Source organism: Trichosurus vulpecula, chromosome 6 (assembly GCF_011100635.1).
Source record: "Trichosurus vulpecula isolate mTriVul1 chromosome 6, mTriVul1.pri, whole genome shotgun sequence".
Taxonomy (NCBI): domain Eukaryota; kingdom Metazoa; phylum Chordata; class Mammalia; order Diprotodontia; family Phalangeridae; genus Trichosurus; species Trichosurus vulpecula.
The window spans coordinates 76,810,338-76,830,250 of record NC_050578.1 but is presented as its reverse complement, the minus strand read 5'-3'; the positions used below and the strand labels follow the sequence as shown (position 1 = coordinate 76,830,250).

General features: G+C 40.8%; 1 protein-coding gene across 2 annotated transcripts in view; it reads left to right on the top strand.

Moving 5' to 3' along the window:
* SHROOM3 (shroom family member 3) overlaps positions 1-19,913 on the top strand; it is a 123,425-nt gene that overhangs the window by 47,513 nt on the left and 55,999 nt on the right. For both annotated transcript variants that reach the window (XM_036763019.1, XM_036763020.1), the window contains exon 2: positions 10,197-10,316. In XM_036763019.1, the coding sequence (XP_036618914.1) occupies positions 10,197-10,316 (120 nt within the window). The remainder of the gene's footprint in view (positions 1-10,196; positions 10,317-19,913) is intronic.

Genomic DNA, 19,913 nt, shown 5'->3' with positions numbered 1-19,913 from the left:
GAGTGAGCCTGAGGGTCCAGGTTAATGGGGATGCTGGGTTCCCTCCTGCTGGGATAGGAGTTGTGGGGAGGGGAGGTAGTGTTCAGTCTAAAAAATGGAAGGACAGTGAGGTATAATGTGGGAAGCTGGAGGAAATAGGGCTCTCGCTCCTAGCTGTTTCCACCCAGATAGTGTGACCTGTGTCAGAAAGAGAAGTCGGCCAATCAATAGTCATTTATTAAATGACTAACTCTGTGCCTGGCTATGTGCTGGGGATATAAAGAAAGACAAAGACAGTCTCTGCTCTCCAGGGCTCGCAGACTTATGGGAGAAAAGGCATCTCTATCCATGGCTTTTCCTGTCCATAATGTCTGGGCAGCCTTGGTGAGTGAAGGAGGAAGGAAGGGGAATGATCATATGGCCCAGATGTTCTGGTGTTAGGGCTATGTGTTTTCTTAGCCCATTACCAAGGAGTAAGTGTATCTCAGACTTATCTTAGTGGACAGAAGGATTGCTATTGGACTTCTTTTTAAAATTAAGGGTTTGTCCTAACCTCAAAGGACCTTTCTAGCTTTATTACTGTTATTATTTTAATGTATTGGCTAAAATTTCTATAGATTGGTAATTTGTCGTTTTTCCTTCAGTTTACATGCAAATTTGATAGCAGGGTATAAGGGTAAAAATTATTGAATAGGCCAATATAATCACCCCACCCCATCCCACCCCTACCTCCCATCTAAGTTAGTGTAATGACACTCAGTCCCAGTATATTTATCAGGTGAGAATATATCTCAGTTTTTCACTACGTCAATCAAAGACATTTCAACCAAGTGCTACAGGAAGTCTGTTCAGACTGGGTGAGGGCCCTGGTTATGCCCTAAGGAGCTTATATAAAGAAGGAGGGAGGAGCTAATTCAGAACCCTGGAGAGATTTCCAAGCTCTGGTTGCCGAGAGAAAAGAATGGGGACATCTGGAACTGAGCAGAAAAGAATTGGCAGCCCGGGGACAAATGGCAGAAAAAGGAGAAAAGGAGAAAGAGGAGGAAGGACTGAGCCATAGCAGAGAAGGGAAAGAAGAACATTCCATTGGTTCTATAGGCACCCCGGAGCAAAAACTGGCACTAGGGAAAGAAAGGGACTAAGGATATGGCATCTACTGGGTGCCAGGTACTGTGCTAAGCATTTTACAGATATTATCTCATTTGAGCCTCACAACAACCCTCGAGGTTGGTGCTGTTATTATTATCTTCATTTTACAGTTGAGGAAACTGAGGCAAGCAGGTAAAGTGACTTGCGCAGGGTCACAAGTAAATGTCTAAAGCCAGATTTGAACTTGCATCTTCCTGTCTCCAAGCCCAGAGTTCTATCGTTCCAATCATATGTCCCTCCTCCAGAATTTCGGACAGTTCAAGAATAGGTCTGCTCTTTCCTGGACTTCCCCTCCCCATGACTGTCTATCCCCAGACATTAAGTGTATTCTGCTGTTCTTTACCCAAACCTTTTTGGTAACTGGAATTTCCCCACAAGCATAAAGTGGTCAGGAGTTAACAAGAGATAAATAAATGGAAATTAAGAGGAAGAACTAAACCTTTGTCTATTAAGGTTAGAAATTTTCCAAGTGCAAAGCAATGGTATTCATAACTTTTTATTCAGTAGAAACTACCTGAAATATAGAAGAGGGAACCACATGGACCCCTAAATGTACATTAGGTTCCTATGCTCAAAATGAGCTAATTATCATGACAGGGTGTTTTGAGGGTCATGTTCTAAGATCTGGAGTTTGAAGATTAGAAGGATAGGTTCAGAGGGAGAATCCATAAATATATGAAAGTTGGTCTGTTTTGGCGGGGGGGGGGGGCAGGGGAGGAGGAAGACTTATTTGTAGGCACATCAGATTGTCCTTATTTCTATCGAGTCACATCTGTCTGTCTCTTCAGACATCACCTATAATTTCTACTGTAGGACCCACACTTAGTGACTGAGCACCATTCAACCAAGGAACAAAACCCAGCCTCCTGGTCCTCTGGCTTGCACATGAGCAGCTCCTACATGCTGTGCCAGCCATCTGTCTTCCTGGGTGAAGTCACTGCCCAGGCTGGGCTCTGGAGAGGAATCTGACAGCCTCCCACTGCAAATTCCTGTTCTCTTTCCCAAGGTCTTTTGTAAACCCTTTCATCAGCCTCCCACCTTCCCCCCACCAAGCTCAATCTTCTTTCCTAGGGGAAAGAGCCCAGTCAATCACCCCTGCCCCAACTAACTATCCCTTCCTCTTGAGCCCTGAGTTGAGGGCTTTATTCCCACACAGACAATCAATCAACCCCCTTTATAATCCTCACTCCAGGTTTTTAAAATTCCTTATTGGACTAACATAATTGGTAACAGGCAGGAAAAATCCTACTTGGTTTTATAGGCTAAATTAAACCATAAGCTACTCTAAGACCATAAAGAAGTATTTTGGGCTCAAACCATTTTAATGTGTTTATTTTAATGTGTTTAATGTGTAATATACTTACAAGTGTGTTTATATTTACAGATATATATACAGAGAGAGATTTACAGGTACACATATGTATTTATTTATATTTTTATACATATATGCATATTTACACATGTATACATGTATATTGTATTTATATAAATGCATATATGTATTTTTAAAAAATTTATCTTTATTAAGAACATTTTTGTTCTAAGTCATTTTTCAGTCATGTCTGACTCTTGGTGACCCCATTTGGAGATTTCTTGGCAAAGATACTGGAGTGGTTTGTTATTTCTTTCTCTAGCTCATTTTACAGATGAAGAAATGAGGCAAACAGGGTGAAGTGACTTGTCCAGGGTCACACAGGTAATACGTGTCTGAGGTTCGATTTGAACTCCAGTCTTCCTGACTCCAAATCTAGCACTCTATTCAATATGCCAGCTAGCTGCCTATTATCAATAAACATGAAAATTTTGTTATACAAAGAACAAAAAAAAAGATTTCATATCAATTGAGAGGTCCAGTGGCATGGAGGAAACGACATTAAATGTGAAGTCTGAGGTAGGGGGTTCACATCCTAATTGCCATTTACTGTGTGACCTTAGTCAAGTCACTTAACTTCCCTGGGCTTCAGTTTCTTCATTTGTAAAAAGGGGTTGAATTCAGTGATTTCCAAGATCACGTCCAACTCTACTATTGGGCTTTTTTTCATTGTATATTAAAATTTAAAACAGCAATACAATTGCCATGTTTGTGTCCAATTTGGAGCCTTTTATTGCTTCTGTTTATTTTTTAGAGTGTTTTACTGATAGTCTTTTCTTTTTTTTTTTATCTGTGTCACTACTCCCAATCTCACAATCCAGGAGTCATCCTGGATTCCTCGCCATCCATCACCCCCCATATCCAGTATTTTTCTAAGACCTGTCTATTTCACCTCTGCAACATCTTTTAAATATGCCCCCTTTCTCCTCAGACATTGCCACCCCCTCCTGGTGCAGTCCCTCATCACCTGACACCTGGACTATTACAGTAGCTGCTGATGGGTCTGTCTGCCCTACTCCAATGCATCCTCCATTTTCAGCCACCAAAAGGATTTTCCTAAAGTGCAGGTGCCCATGTCACCCCCCCTACTCAATAAACTACAGTGACTCCCTGTTGCCTCCAAATAAAAAAATCTTGCATTGAGATGCCCTCATAGTCTAGCCCCCTTCTACCTGTCCTTTATTCCCCACCACATAGTCTTGGATCCATCGACACAGACCTTATCTTAAAGTCTCAACTAAAACCTCATCTTTTACAAGAAGCCTTTCCCAACCCCTCTTGATTCTAATGCCTTCCTTCTGTTAATTATTGAATTATTTCCAATTTATCCTGTATGTAGCTTGTTTGTGCACATTTGTTGCAAGTTGTCTCCCGCATTTCGATTGTCAGCTCCTTGAAGGTAGGGAGTGTCTTTTCGTATCCCCACTATGCTTAGCAAAGTGCCTGGCACATAGTAGGTGCCTGATGTATATAGACTGACTAACTTCCCTCACACACACACTCTCCCCTTTTAAATAAGTGTAGTCAAGCAAAACAATTCATGTCTTATTTATCTGTAGTGGACAAAGTAGAAAGCATTTTAGATGTAGAGAAGTCAGTCAGGCATTTAAGGAATCTGGGCTGGCCTTTTTAATACAGGCTGGGGGATTAAATTATGCATAATAATACAGCACTTTAGGTCTTTCTCTTTTCTTTCCCTCAATCTGTTTAGAAGTGGAGATGATACTAAGACCGATGCATCTGGTAATTTTTTAAATTAACTATTAAAATTCTTTAACTTAAAACGACTTTAGCTGCAGCTAACAGGCAAAATAAACAAGGTTAGTTTTCAGGAGTTCCATGAAAACTTAAAGGAAAAACAAAAGATCATGAATGAATGTGGTTACTAATTCAGTAGAGAGGTTAATAGATCCAGTTGGATAATCTGGCTTCCTCATTCCTTAAACATTTAAGAAAGGGGAAAGATACAAACAACTATGTGGTATTACTTTTGTTATTTATATTTTTGTCTCAAAAAAAAATTGTGAGTTCACCTATTCCCTTCTCCTGTTTTCATAAAAGAGATATACAAAAGACATGTTTTAATAAAGATTTGATAGTGAAAAAGCAGGCACTAAACAGCTATTCTCATTTTTCAATTGCATTTTTTGGTTTGCTTGTTTTAGTCAAAGTACAATCCGGGAGCTTTTGAAAGTGTTCCCTGGTTTGAGATAACCTAAAAATGAAATGACCCCGAGAGTCTTTGAAACAGCTTTGCTTTGTTGGAAGAATTCTTGTGTGTAGCCAGGGAGGTTGGGTGATGTGGCATGTGAGTGTGTGATTTGAGGTGTGTGTTTGGCCCCCTTCACGTGATCCTGACCAGAACACCTGGACTTGTCTTAGCAAGGGTGGGGAAGCAGTGTTGAAAGAGTCCTAGAGTTGAAATCAGGAGGACCTGAGTTTGAATTCTGACTCAAATTTAATAGCTATGAGCCCCTGGGAAAGGCTAATTTAGCATCTGCTTCACAGGATTGTTGGAAGGCTCAAATATGTAAAGCACTTTGCAAACATTAAAAAGTGCTCCATAATTATTAGCTTTTACTACTTTTATTATTGTACAGTCTTAGACTAGATAGAGGACGTTTATGGTGGTTTTATTGATTCTTGCTTCTTCTGGTGCCCTTTAAAAAGGGTGGGGATAGAATTTGGAACTCAAAACTTTTTTAATGTTTAAAATTTGTTTTAACATGTATTTGGGGAAAAAATTAAAATATATTAAAAAAAAATCTTTGCAAGGAAGATTCTTAGGGGACCTGCCTTCAACTATAAGCTTTTAGATCACCATCTATACTCTCCTTTATCCTAGTCATTGATAAGAAATTATAAAGCCTCAGAGAAGCTTGGGGGTGGTCTGTAAGAGTCCTCTTTCCAAGCTCACAGTGACTAATGGCTGAGTAATGGAGCTGGCCATTCTACCAATTCTGACTCCACCTAACTGTACTGTCATCTGTCTCATCCACCACCCTCTCATCTTTCCTGGAAGAATAGTTTGAGAGACTTCGTCAAATGCTTAGATAAAATCTAAGTAAATTAAATCAAGAATACCTGTATTCAAATAGAGCCTCATTTAGCTGTGTGTTGTAAATCTATGTCTGCCTCATTTTCCTCATCTACAAAATGGAGATAATAATAGAACCTACTTCCCAAAGTTATTAGGATAAAATGAATTAATATTTGGAAAGCACTCTGCAAACGATGATGATGACAATAACAACAATAATAATTTTCTTGATCTACCTGGCCAAAAAATGAAGCCTGTTTAGTCTGGCATGATGATTTTTTTTTCTTTACCAGAACACAAATACAGAATAGAAAAAAGAAACAAAAACATATCTGAAACTTAAATACAAAGTAAGAAAGAAAAAAAAGCATGTCATGTGCATAGCAGAACACGAGAGGATTCCAAATATGTAACAACAAATTTTCATTTCAGGAAAGCCTGTATGATAAATAATACACCCTTGTGTTGAGAACTATCCATCTTTTCTTCACTTTCTTGTGTTTTCTTTTGTTCTCTGCTGTGCACTTTCTAACTTTGTTCTTTTTTCCCTCCCCCCAGACCCCAGAAGGTACAATATAGTTTAGGTATGTTTCTCGATATATGCATACACATGCAGATACATACATACACTTATACATATATACATGCGTATATAGACATATACTTTCCCAAACATACTCTACTCCTGTTCTTTGTTTTTATGTTTGTGCATATCTCTTGTTTCCTATCTCTCCTTCCTCCTCTACTTTACTTCCGCCCGTTACATTGCCCTCCTATTACTTGCCTACCCCCCTTCAAGGATCCCTCCCCTAGCCTCCCATTCCCATTAATCTAAACACCCTTCTATACCCCATTCTTACCTGTTTACCCCCCTATTTACCTATTTTTACCTATTCCCTCATTCTCCCCTCTAAAGATCCCTCCCTTGTCCTCTCCCCCCTCTCTATGACATGATGAATTTGTAATGACCGTATTGAATCTTTGTAATTAGGGGAAGGGAGGAGGCAATTAAGAGCTTTACACATATTATCTCATTTGATCCTCACAACAAGCCTGGGAAGTAGATACTATTGTTATTCCAATTTTACAAGTTAGGACACTGAGGCAGATAAAGATTCGGTGACTTTCCCAGGGTCATAAAGCTGGTATATGAGGCTGCATTTGAATTCAGGTCTTCCTAACTCCAGGTCCAGCGCTCTATCCACCAGGCAATCTAGCTGTTTTCCCTTCCTAGACATTAACTAGCACTATAAAAACATTAACAGATCTGTTTCATGTAATGTTTCTTTGTTGTCCTTCCAATTTCATCTACAAATGGTTTGGGGATGAATTTAGTTCATCTCTGTAGAGAAATTCTACCCAGGTGAACATTGGGTAATAAAAACTGGAAGAAAATAATCCATTGGAGCATTTCTTCTTTAAATGGTTTCATTGATCTCCCTAAAATTCTTCAAAGTGTATTCAGAAACCCTTTGAAAGAAAGTGTGCTCATAAAAAGAAATGCTTGATGTACATCCCCTCAAGTGCCCACCCTCATATCACATCTGTGCATAAAAGGTTGATTGTTCTTGCTTAAATGAACATGTGAATAAAAAGCCAAATAGACTTGTTAGTGCCATTATGAACAAGAAACACGGGCTCCAGGCTCAGGGTCTTCTTTGGGTGCTGGCTACTAAGTAGGATCAGGGTAGCCAGAGCCAGGTGGCAAAAGACAGTGAAACCATGATGAAGTAAGTACCCAGGTTACCAGTCCTCTTATCCCCAAATATTATACCGATTAGGCGGGGAGGGAGTGAATAGGAAGTTCAAGAGAAACATGACTGACCCAATAATCTACTTTGGAGATTACTTCATTCTCAGAGTGTTTCTGGCATCCCTGGTACCTTTACAATACTTCATATCCCTCCATGTTAAATGGAATACTGCATTCAAGAAAGTGTCCACTTCCATTCTCTTTGCCTATAAATATTTAAAAGAGATGGAGAAGGAGTTAGTATGAAGGGCTATCCCACAATCTTCTAGCTCCTCTCAGCCATAGCATCCATGGAAGAGGAGGGGCCCCCATTCACGTCCCCTCCTCATGGCACTGTTTATGTAACAATACTTGCTGTTAGCACTCAGAGCCATAGAAAAGTCCATGAGGACAGAAACAGGAAATGCTTCCCTGGGCTAAGGCCAAGTCAGAGGAGGATGTGAGGTGACCATCAGGGCCAGGTCCATTAGGAGCCCAACCAGGGCATCTGGGAATGCTGGCTCTGCACCATCCTATAAAGTGGGTGGAAATGCATTCGTTCCCATTGGCCATGAGGAGCTTAAGATTCTTTGCCTGATCTGTTGGAAACATGGAAGAAAAGTGTCACCCTGGAATGGTGGAAGGGTAGGTTTAAATAGATGCTAAGAAGGCTTGTGTCCTACAGCATTGGAATCTGAACAGTCTGAAGTAGCTCACCCCAAGAATTGGCAGTGATTTCTGGGCTCGGCCCTATTGAAAAGAACAAAGATCCATCATACATTGCCTCCGGGTTTTAGCTTTCCTTGGGTGTAACCAGCAGGAATGGGTGCAAGAAGCAGGGGAGAGAGAAAGGGCATCGAGTGACAGGGAGGAAAGTTTTAGGAGAGAAGTGAGGAGAGGTAGAAGGAGTAAAGGAAGGGAGGGAGAAAGATAAAAGAGAAGGAAAGAGAAAGGAGAAAAGTGAATAAGGAAAAAAGAATGAAAGAGAAAAAAGAATAAGGGAGGAAAAAAAAAGGAAAGCAATGATCAACAGAGCTGGTTAGTGCAATATTAAATAGTAAAGATAAAACATGGGACAGCTAGGAGGTGCAGTGGATAGAGCACTGGCCCTGCAGTCAGGAGGACCTGAGTTCAAATCCCACCTCAGACACTTGATACTTACTAGCTCTGTGACCCTGGGCAACTCACTTAATTCCAATTGCCTCACCAAAAAAGAAAAAAAAAATGAAGCATAGTCTGGTTTTAAGAAATTCAGATTTGTCTGTTATTACTCAGTAACAGGTCTGGTTGCTTGGGTTAGTGAAATTGGTTTTACATTTATTTATATAAATGCTAAATCACAGGTGAACCACCCTCTAAGGAATAACTAATTTCTCTGTCTTCTGGGTTAGGGATCTGTGATTTGCTCTTTTGAGGGAAAAACATTGTTACCTCCACACTTTTCTCTAAGAACAAGGAGTAGAAAAGGGAGCTATTGACATCTTTTATTTATGTTTTTTTTTAATTCTGAAGATAACACAAAAATTTTCTACATGTAAAGTAGAACAGAAAAAGGGAGGCATGTGAAACCTCTGATCTCTATTTTCTTTTAAGAACATAGAATAAATTTTAAGTATTTTTTGAAAATATTCTGAACTTAAAAAAAAACCGGACATTTCCATATATATAGTAGAACAGAAAAGAGGATTGTCTATGTAACCTCCAGAGCTGTACTGTTTATCATTGATCCTTCTGGTCTTTCCTCTGTTCTCCCCTGAGCATTTTAAATGCTTCAGTGATACTTTTTCTTTCTCTCCTTTTTTTTTCTTCAAACTACCCTCTCCTTAGTGCTCTTCTCCCTCCCATCCCCAAGGGAGGTGGAAGTCCTTGTAACATATATATTATATATGACTTAACTAACATTCATTTAAAACAAATCCCCACCCATATTGGCCATATTTGACAGTGTTTGAAAAAATGAAAATGACAGAAAAAATGGCAAACTTCAGATTCAAACTTAGATTTTGGTTATATTTAATAGTGCCCAAAATTGTATATAGGAGAATTAGTTATTATTTTTTTAAAAAGGCTACATAAAATTTAGACAAAGGATATATACAAATTAAGAAAATTTTCACTAATGATATTGAAATTATGTCCACAATAAACAAAAGAATAAAGCAGTGATATTGACCTAGGATGAAAAAAAAACCTGTATTTTAAGTTAGTAACTTCTCTGTCAGGAAGTGGGTAGCACACTATCTTTGGTTCTCCTGTGGTTGGCATTTCATTGATCAAATCTGAAAGTTCTTTTTGCTATTATATAAATTGTTCTGATTCTGTTCACTTTGCATCAGTTCATAAAAGTCTTCCCAAGTTTTTCTGAAACCATCTCTTTCATTACTTACAACACATTTGCATTCCATTATATTCACATACTCTAATTATTTCAGCCATTCCACGATGGATGGGCTTCCTCTTTGTTTCTAGTTCTCTGCTATCACAAAAAGAGCTGCTGTAAATATTTTTTTGTTTGTTTGTTTTTGGAGGGGGGAGCCAGGGCAATTGTGGTTAAGTGACTTGCCTAAGGTCACACAGCTAGTAAATGTGTCAAGTGTCCAAGGCCAGATTTGAACTCAGGTCCTGACTCCAGGGCCGGTGCTCTACTCACTGCGCCACCTAGCTGCCCCCTGCTGTAAATATTTTTATACATGTGGGTCCTTTTCTTCTTTCTCTGATCTCTTTGGGAGCATAGAAGTGCAATTGATTCTTCAAATTGTTAGTGATTTGGGAAGGAGGAGGAAGATCGTAATTCCAAAAGCAATGGTTTTTTCTTCTGTGCAACATATAGCAAATTTCAATGTATGTGCTTAAAACAAATACATGTTGCTCCTTTGTCCTATTCTCCGCATTTACATAGGCTTTTGTTTCTCTCCTTTTGCCAGGAATGCTGATGCAGACCAGAAGCCTGAAGTTTCTCCTCCTTGCAGTTCAGGGTCTTTCACCCCCGACATCCAGCACAGGATAGCGACAGATGGAAGAGTTCAACCGATTTTGAGAAACAGGTAAGAAACCCAAAGAGATATTATTGGTGCACCCCAGGAAAGAGGACCACATTAACCGATTGGTAGAGAAAATGAGCAGGAAATGGGGTCAGAATACTGGCCATGGAATTAAAGAGTCCAGAATTCTGAGGGTATAAGAAAGCCAATGTCCAATAAGTCAACTCAACAAACATTACTATGTGCAAAGCCCTATGAATACAAAGAAAGGGGAGATGCCAATCCAATGACTATGAACCAACCAGATATAGATAGGATAAAATGGAAAAAGTCCACAAAGGGAAGGCACTAAGATTAAGGAAATTAAAAGTGCACAGATCCCAGCTTAAAAACACCTGCTTAGAGATCATTTAGCTACACTCCTCATTTTACAGAAAGGTTGTATGATTTCTCTCATTGAACTGAAGTGATCTATACTAGAACTTCATATGTGTTTGCCTTAATCACTAAAATTAAATGTGTTTCTTAAACCAAGTAATAGAGCCCAAAGATCACTGTCAATCCCAGCCACCAGGACCATGTAACCCATACAGTTACTGTATGTAGATTATCTTAACAATTGATCTTGGATCAGTCAGCTGAACCAACAGTGTGGCAATCCAGGTCAGTCATTGAGACAAGTCAGATGACCTATTTCACTATGTCATAAGCTGTTATTTGTGGCTTGAAACATGGTCTTGAACTCCAGATCTGAGCATTGATTTTCATATAGTTGATGGTCTAAACAGAAAACACAGGTATTTCCCAATAGAAAATAGCAGAAAATTAATAGGTGTCTGAGGAAAGATGGGAGAAGTTTATATTTTGTCGTCCTAACTCTGAAAATATTGATGTGTTTGTACATCGGAGACTAAGGAGATACCTAAGACTTGTAGCTCACAATTTAGTAGGTGAGATAAGGCAATACACATAGGGATGGGGGGGGTTGCACAGTGTCAGTCTATTATAAAGCATTTATCACGTCTTTGCTTTATATAAGACCCCATGTTAGCACTAAGGGTACAAATTCAGAAAGAGCTTATATTCAAATGGGGGAAGCAACATAGAAATAGTGAGGTACATTGGAGAGAGGCAAGATAAATTTGAGATAATCTCAGAGTGAAGGCTTCTTGCAGAAGATGGGATTTAAGGAAATCAGAAGGCATATATGGTGTAAATGGAATCTTAGAAAGAAAGGAGGATAGGGGAGGAGGAGGCTAGTAAAGGTGTCCCGCAGAAAGTTAGATTTGAACTGAGAGTTTTAAAGGAATCAAGAGATAGAGGATCGTGTGGGAAGAACACCAAGACGACCAGTGTAGCTGGATCCTGGGGAGCAAAGTATAGGGAGGTTGGAAAGATACGATGGGATTTAAATGCCAAAGAGTAGAGTTTATATTTGATTCTAAGGGTAATAGGAAGGCACTGGAGTTTATTACTGAATTAAGGAGAGGGCTTGATGTTCACTTTAGGAAAATTACTTTGTCACCTGGGTGGCACTTGGAAGAGAGTGGGAAGAGACTTGGCATAGAAGACCAGTGAGAAGTTTCTTGGAGTAGTCCAAGGGAGAAATAATGGGTGTCTTGATAAGAGAGTGGCTGTGTGAGCACAGACAAGGGACATAGAAGAAAGATGATGTGGAAGCAAAAATGACAGGATTTAGTTTTGAACTTTATTGATTCAGCAGTGAAGAGCTACTGAAGAGGTCAATTGACATGAAAGATTTCTCTGGCAATGATGTGCAAAATGTATTATTGCTGCTGGAGGGACTGAGGAAAGAAAGGTACTCAAGTGACGGCTGAGCTGTGAATTGGTCTAATTATACTAAAAAATCAGAACAGTTTTATACTTTTGTAAGGGGGTGGGGAGTGGACATCCCGTTGTTAGGCATATAGACGACCCGTGAAGCAGCCCTTTTCATTGTAGAGAATTGGAAACGTAGTAGATGGCACGATTGAGTCGTTAAACAAATAGTGACTTGTCCAGGGTCACACAGCTGGAAGTGTCTGAGACCAGATTTGATCTCAGGAAGGTGAGTCTTCCTGACCCCAAGCCCAGTGCTTTATGCACTGTGGAGCCCTCTAGCTGCCCATACTGTGCCTTCACTCTAGCATAGTGATGTCATTTTGGTCCTCTTTAAGAACAAAGGACAACAAGCAAACAGACTAATAAAGATATAGAAACGGAACGTTTCCTGTTCCTGCCACTGACCTTGCTGCCTGGATAACCTTTGGCAAAATCCTGCCCCTCCCTGAGCTTGAGGGGTTTGGACTTAGTGGCCTGGGAGGTTCCTTCCTGATCTATGATCCTATGATTTCTCCTCTAACTGTTACAAAGTAAAGTAGCAGAATCAGAAAAACAAGATACATAATGACTTACGGAAGAAAACAAAAAAAGATAAAATGCCCAAGTGTTATATGATCAGGATGCTCAAACCTGGCTCAGAGAAGAGTCGAGGATGGGGGATTTTGAGTATGGACTATCAAATAGATTCTCAAAGTTGATACGGCTTTTAATTTTATTATGAAGGGTTGGCTTAATGGGGAGGCAAGAGCTATTCAGAAATGATAATATAAAAAACAAGCTATCAATAAAAATAAGATAGAATTTTTAAAAAGGGATAATTAAGGCAGGAGAGACAGAAATAAAAATAATTTAGAAACTGATCCCATGTGGAGTTCAAGTGGGAAGCTGAAGATTTTGCTCCCAAGTGCCTAAGAAAGCAATGGTGCCATTAACAGAATTTTGAAAGTTGGGCTAGAGGACAAGGGGTGGAAGAAAGAAATGAATTCCCAGTTCCATTTAGTGTTAAGAGAGTCATAGACTTCTCCACTGAAAATTGGTGACACCACTAATTCTTCCTTCCCTAAATGAAAGTGCAAACGAGTAGGAAGAAGTCCGAAGTACTTATTTTAGGCCATGCCTTAAATTCCATATGAACTATAAAATCCAGTTACAAACCGCTTTACTCTCTGCAAATGAAAAGATTACATTTTTGAAAGATGCAAGATAAATGCCACTCAGCCACTCAGTTCCTCCTGCAGTGACTACAGGTTCAATAATCAGGAAAACATAAGTGCTGAGGTAATGCTTCTGACTTCCTCCTCCCTCCCCCCGCAGGCTAAATTCTATTTTATTTTCAGTTCCAAATTCTCTCCCATCACCACCCTTTTCCTTCCCTCACTCTTTATAAAGGCAAGAAAAAACTACCCACTTAAGGAATGACAACTGAGTCCTCCAAAATGGCGGACACTTGGTAGCCCACTCATTCATTCCTCCTCAACAATACCCTGCCAATCCCACTCACCCTACTGGCCCCATTCACTACTCACTTCAAACTATTCCAGCCCCCGGCATGATTCTCTTGATATGTGATGGAGTCATCACCAGAATGCAGAGCCCCAAGGAAGGGATGTGCCAGGCTTTTTCATTAACAGCATTGGCAGTGTTGATACATGGTGCCAGGCAGAAATTTGTGCTTGTTACATTGAATACAGAGCCATTGCAGGTGTTTTCTGGACCAGGGCAATGCTGTAGTTGGAACTTTCTGCACCGAACTGGGGATCAGAAAACCTGGGCTCTAGTCTTGACTGTGTCCTTAACTTCTTATGCCTCTGTGGGCACATCTCTCCAACTCTCTAGATCTCACTCTTCTCATCTGTAACAAGAAATATTTGAGATTATTATTATTATTTTAGTATTTATTTGAGATTATTTAATCTCTCAAAGGCCCTTCCAGCTTTAACATTCTATTTATTCCAGTGATCTCCAAACTTTTTTAGTCATGCACCCCTTTCAGTAAAACATTTTTGAGCATGTGCCCCCAATACATTTTTTTATTTATAAATTATATGCAAGTACTACTCTACTCAGCAGCTAGGTGGTGCAGGGGATAGAGCCCCCTTCTCTGAGAATTCAATTCAGTTCCCTCATCTGTAACATGAGGGGTTTGTATTAGGTCTATAATCCTCTGATCCTTCTAGTTTTAGTAGACTTTCTGTTCATTTGTCAAGAGCCCAGGACCTCTGCTAGAGTCATTGCTTTAAGGGGAATAGGATTCCTCAATTGAGATGTAGTTGGGGCTGTGGTCAGCCTGCACATGTATATTCCCCTGGGTGGCATTGGTGCTCAGGGCCTCGTGCATACCTACTGTTTCCAAAGCTCAGACAGACTAGGCAACATTGGCAACTAATGGCTACCACTGTTCCAAGGGGAACAGAGACACAGGTACATCCCTTGGGTACTCAGGTGAGCTGACTTGCCCTCCCTGCCCACCTCCTTGGAAGGCACAGGAAAGACATGGATATAGGGAAACTGGTCTCATCAGGATGCTGCGATTGCTTCCACATGTAAGGAAACCTGCTAACCTGTCTCTCATGGGCCTCTCCTTCTGGTCTGCAGAAGGCATAGTTCCCCTATGGCCAGCAGCCTTCCGTTGCTCAGCCCCCTCACTATGCGCCCTGCACGCACAGTCCCTAACCCTTCCCCAGGGAATCGCCCATAGGTTCCTGTACAATTAGCAAGTCCTTTGTGCTGATGCATGAAATTCTACTATCAACCATGAAGCATTAATTGAGCTCCACTGTGCCAGACATTATGTTAGCCACTAGAATACAAAAACAAAAATGAAACAGTATCTGCCCTGGAGAAGCTTACATTCTATCTTCAGAGATGGCATATACAGGTAAATGGGGTCATTTTAATGGGGAGGCATTAGCAGCTGGGGAGAATCAAAGTCATGTTTGAATTAAACCTGGAGAAAAGTCAGGTTTAAACCTTGGACCCACAACCACACTCTTCACAGTTCATTACATTCCTTTTCACCCTCCAATCAAACTGTATTAGAAATTGAATAAGGGCTTACTCTTTATCAAGGTGTTCTTACTTATAAAAATATTGTGTTTATTTAATACTTGGTATTGCTTCTGAAGTGCTATGTTATCACATTTCCACCTGCAGTATCATTCCCCATTCTTATCTCTCCACCTACCTGCCAACTGTCTTTATCAGCTGGACTGTTTTCTTGGTCCCTTTCAAGTGCCCTGTCATGGCATGGAGATGACCCCTGGTCTTTGAAGGCTATGGCAGTGGTTCATAAGCCCTGGTAGACTCTGCCACACAAGTTTGTAATGTGGTCCCAGCAGCCAACTGTCAGCTTTCCCAGGACCCACCTAGCTCATCACTGGCAGAATAGTAGTAATAATGGAGAATAGTGGTAGCATTTATATAAGGAGTTATAAGATTTACAAAGCGTTTTACATTTGTCACCTCTGTTACCATTTGATCTTCTCAAGAAGGTGAGGTAGACCCTATTATTATTATTCCCATCTTACATGTGATGAAACTGAGGCTGAGAGAGGTCATGTGACTTGCCTAAGCCCACAATGCTAAAAGTATCCAAAGCAGGATTCCTGATTTCAAATCCAATACTCCCCATTTCATCACCTAGATGCTTACTGAAACAACCACTCAGTAGTGAATTTTTTGGCCATGACAACCAAGGGCAACATACAAGCAAGGCAGTGAGTGATGGAAAGGCAGACACTTGGGCTGCCTCTTTTCCCATGCACTGAGAAATATCCTGGACCTTTTAGCAAAGAGGAAATTTAAATGGCAATTTCTTGCTGAAAAAGAGACCAAAAGTTTCCAGTGCAGAGGTCTCCAGCTTTCCCATTCTCTGCTTTCCATTTCCCTTTGGGAACAGTACCATGAAATTGAAGCAGACAAGAAAGAATGAGAGAGGGGCCCTGAAGAAGCCAGAGCCCCATCCAATGTCACATTCCACCCCTCTTGTTCTCTGAGTAACAGCCAGCCAGAGACAGCTGGAGTCATGTCAGAGGCACATGGGTGTTTGGGTATAAAATCCCACTAGATCCCAACATTTAAAATCAGGGTATGTCTTGGTCAGCTCTGAAAAGGGCAATGATGGGAAGTGACTATCATGGAAAAACTTTTAGATGGAGTGGGACTTGTGTGACCTTGAGCAAATCATCTGTCTTCCTTGGCCTTTGGATATATCTTATATGTGTATAAGTTGTTTGTATGTTAGCCTCCTCTTTAGAATGGGAGCTCTTTGACAGAAAGGACAGAGCCTAACAAATAGTAAAGGTTTAACAGGGTTGTTGTTGTTTGTCCTTCCTTCTTGAAGAGGACCATTGACATCATGGAGGTGATGCCATGACATGCAAGTGAATTGGATTTAAGTGAGAGAGGGCTGCGCAAAGTCACAAGCCTCACTTTCTCCCCCAGAGCTATCTGGGTCCAGTGGCCAGATACACTTCAGAAAGACTAGAGATGGCCATAGATGAAGTGGAAGACCTTGACCTTTAGCAGGTCTCAGTTTGACTAGGGCAGTGCTCATTCAGTGATTAAGACTAGGTAAAAAATGAGGCAAAGAATGGCCTCTTTAACTTAGTCTAGGAGAAAAAAAAATTAAACCTGGAGGGGAAGACCCTCAGGGTTTCTGGCTAAAACAAAAATGTGAATTCCTATTAATATTCACTCTAAGTCAATCTGGGTCCATACAGTGACCAAGTGGGTTTTGGCCTGGAACCAAGGCTGACTGACCTAAGGTTACTTCTCATGATTCTGTGACTTTAACAACTTTTCTCAAATATTTATAGGATAACTACTGGATGAAGATCCATCAGAGCTATAATTTGAGTACTATCAATGTCTAGGTGAGCCCTACATGTTTCTGAGTCATAATAAGAGAAACTTTGAGCAGGGCTGATGAATGTCAGGCCACAAAATGACATTTGCTTACAGAATAGGAGACAAAATAGTGCCTGCTGTTGTATATAAAGTCACATGTATGTTTGTCTAGTACATTAGATCACCTGTTACTGAGCATTGAGGTGTACTCATAGTCAAAGTGGGAACAGCAATGACCTGCTCATGTATATGATCCATAGCTACCCCTACATTCTGAGTGAATGAACTTTGAGTGGTTCCAATGACCTCTCTGCAGAAATAGTAATTAGTCCATCTGTCTTCTTCCTGAGATCAGATACAGACCACAAGTGGACTGATGTGGAAAGGAATCATGGTATCATTGGTGGACTTCTAGATTTGGAGTTAGATCCAACCTCTGACAATTACTGTGTGGCCACGGGCAAGTCTTCAAAACCACCTGGGTCTTTGTCTTTCTCTGTCAATTTAGAAGTTGCATTAGGTGGCACCTAAGGTTCCTTCCCATGCTTAATTCAGTCCTAAGGTGCTATTCTTCCCCACTGAAGAATTGGAGGCCATTTAGGAGTTATATTAGAATGCCCCTAGTCTTGTCCTCCTTAGGAGTTTTTGTATTTGTGTGCATGGGCAGGATCTTAGCCCTTCCCGCTGTGATCCTGGGGGCTAGGTACAAAAACAAAAACTGGGGGGTAGGTAGGTTGAGGAAGGGGAGGAGAAGTTGAGAGGAAATACCTTATAACTGTGCAAAGTTATAGAAGGCAGAGGGAGAACCAGATGTAGCTGGTACCAGGAGCTATCCAAGTGCTTCTATAAGCCTAAATGCTGCCTTCCTGCCTCCACAGATAGCTCACCTTGTATCCCTGTTGGTGGTACCGATCATTACCCAAGATGTCGCTCTCTGCATTGTCAGGACGGACATGATGTAATCGTCTTCTGGGAATATAGCATATGTCCACCCTAAAAATAATCCATGTTCACACTTCCAAGTTTAGCTTGGAAAGTGGGTTTATATTTCCTTGCCTACTGAAGAAAATTTAAGTCCTGCACAATGAAGGCTCCTTAAGAATGCTGCTATGATGTGTCCAAAGAGGGAAATGGCCATCTCCTAGGAAGGATAGAATGTTTTGCTCTTCAGAGTTTCCATGGACTAAACTCAATCTGTGACTTTAAAAAATTTTCTCAGATATTTGTAGAATAACTATTGGATGAAGGTTATCAGAGTTATAATTTGTGTACCAGTGGCTTACTTTCATTCAGGTCGTGTTTGACTCATTGTGACCCCAAGTGGGGTTTGCTTAGCAAAGATACTGGAATGGTTTGCCATTTCTTTCTTCAGCTCATTTTATATAAGGAAACAGAGGCAGAGGGTTAAGTGACTTGCTCAGGGTCACATAGCTGGTAAGTTAAGTGTCTGGGGCCAGATGTGAACTCAGGCCATCCTGATTCCAGGTCCAACTCTATCCACTGGACCACCACCATTCTAGCTGCCCCTTTCAGCATCTAGGTGAGACTTAGTCATTTCGAGTCTTTGTAAGAACCATTTAGCATGACTTCAGATCTGAAGAAACTGTAAAGGATTGTATCCAACCCAATTTAGAGTAAAATATACAGGTTGTATGTACATTCATGCATGCACACACTCAACAAAAAATAGAATATTGACAAGTTTTGAACAGTATCCTCCAGCTAATAGTGTGTCTTAAAATACTTAACATGGGGGCAGCTAGGTGGTGCCGTGAGTAGAGCACCAACCCTGGAGTCAGGAGGACCTGAGTTCAAATCCAGCCTCAGACACTTGACACATGTACTAGGTGTGTGACCTTGGGCAAGTCACTTAACCCCAATTGCCCTGCCCCCCCCCCAAAAGACACTTAACATGATAATAAAAGTTAGAGGATGGGGCAGTGAGGTGGCACAGTGGATAGAGCACTGGCCCTAGAGTCAGGAGGACCTGAGTTCAAATCCAGCCTCAGACATGTGACACTTAATAGCTGTGTGAACCTGGGCAAGTCACTTAATCCTGGTGCATCACCCCCCAAAAAAATTTAGATTGCCTTGCCAAAAAAAGAAAAAAGTTAAAGGAGTCATAGATTTTAAATTAGAAGGGTTCTTATAAGTTGTCTTGTCCAACCACTTTACTTTACAGATGATGAACTGTGACTTGTGAAGTGTATTTACTTCATCTAATAATAATAATTACAATTTTAATAGCTAGCATTTATTTAGTGCCTATTTACCAGGCACTTTATAAATATCATCTTATTTGATCCTCAGAAACACCCTGGGAAGTAGGAGCTGTTATTGTCCCTAGATGGAGAAACTGAGAACAGGGTGAAATGACTTGCCCAGGGTCACACAGCTAGTAAGTGTCTGAGGCTAGATTTGAACTCAGATCTTCCAGACTCCAGGCCATCTAACCATACCAACTAACTGTCTTTCTTGGGAGCAAAGCTGTATTCTTCCTTTGCTTGTTTTAACTTTGGTGTGAATTGTTTGAATTCAGGTCTCCCTGACTCCAAGCTGGGTACTCCGTTCACTGCACCAACTAGTACCCTCTCTCCCCTTGCCATATCGCCATTGTCTTTATTTCCAAAGTCTCTGCAAGATCTCTTACAAAACTGCAAGATTTCAGAATCCAAAGCTCCCAGGGCCAACCCAGCAAATCAATAGGAGGGTATAATAGCTTACTGATAAATATTCCAGAACACTGAGGGAGGCCCAATCCTCGCTGACTGCCAAGGCCGCAGACTTGGTGCAAGGGGCACAAAACAGTTCCTGCCTTCAAGGAGAAACGTGGAAATATAGCATAAGATTATAGCAGTCATCAAAGGTGGCTCAGGTAGCCCTGCTGGCCTTGGCAACAGATCTAGCACCCTTCTGGAAACCATCAGGTACACTGGCTTCTGAAAGATGTGAGCTTACTTACTGGAGACC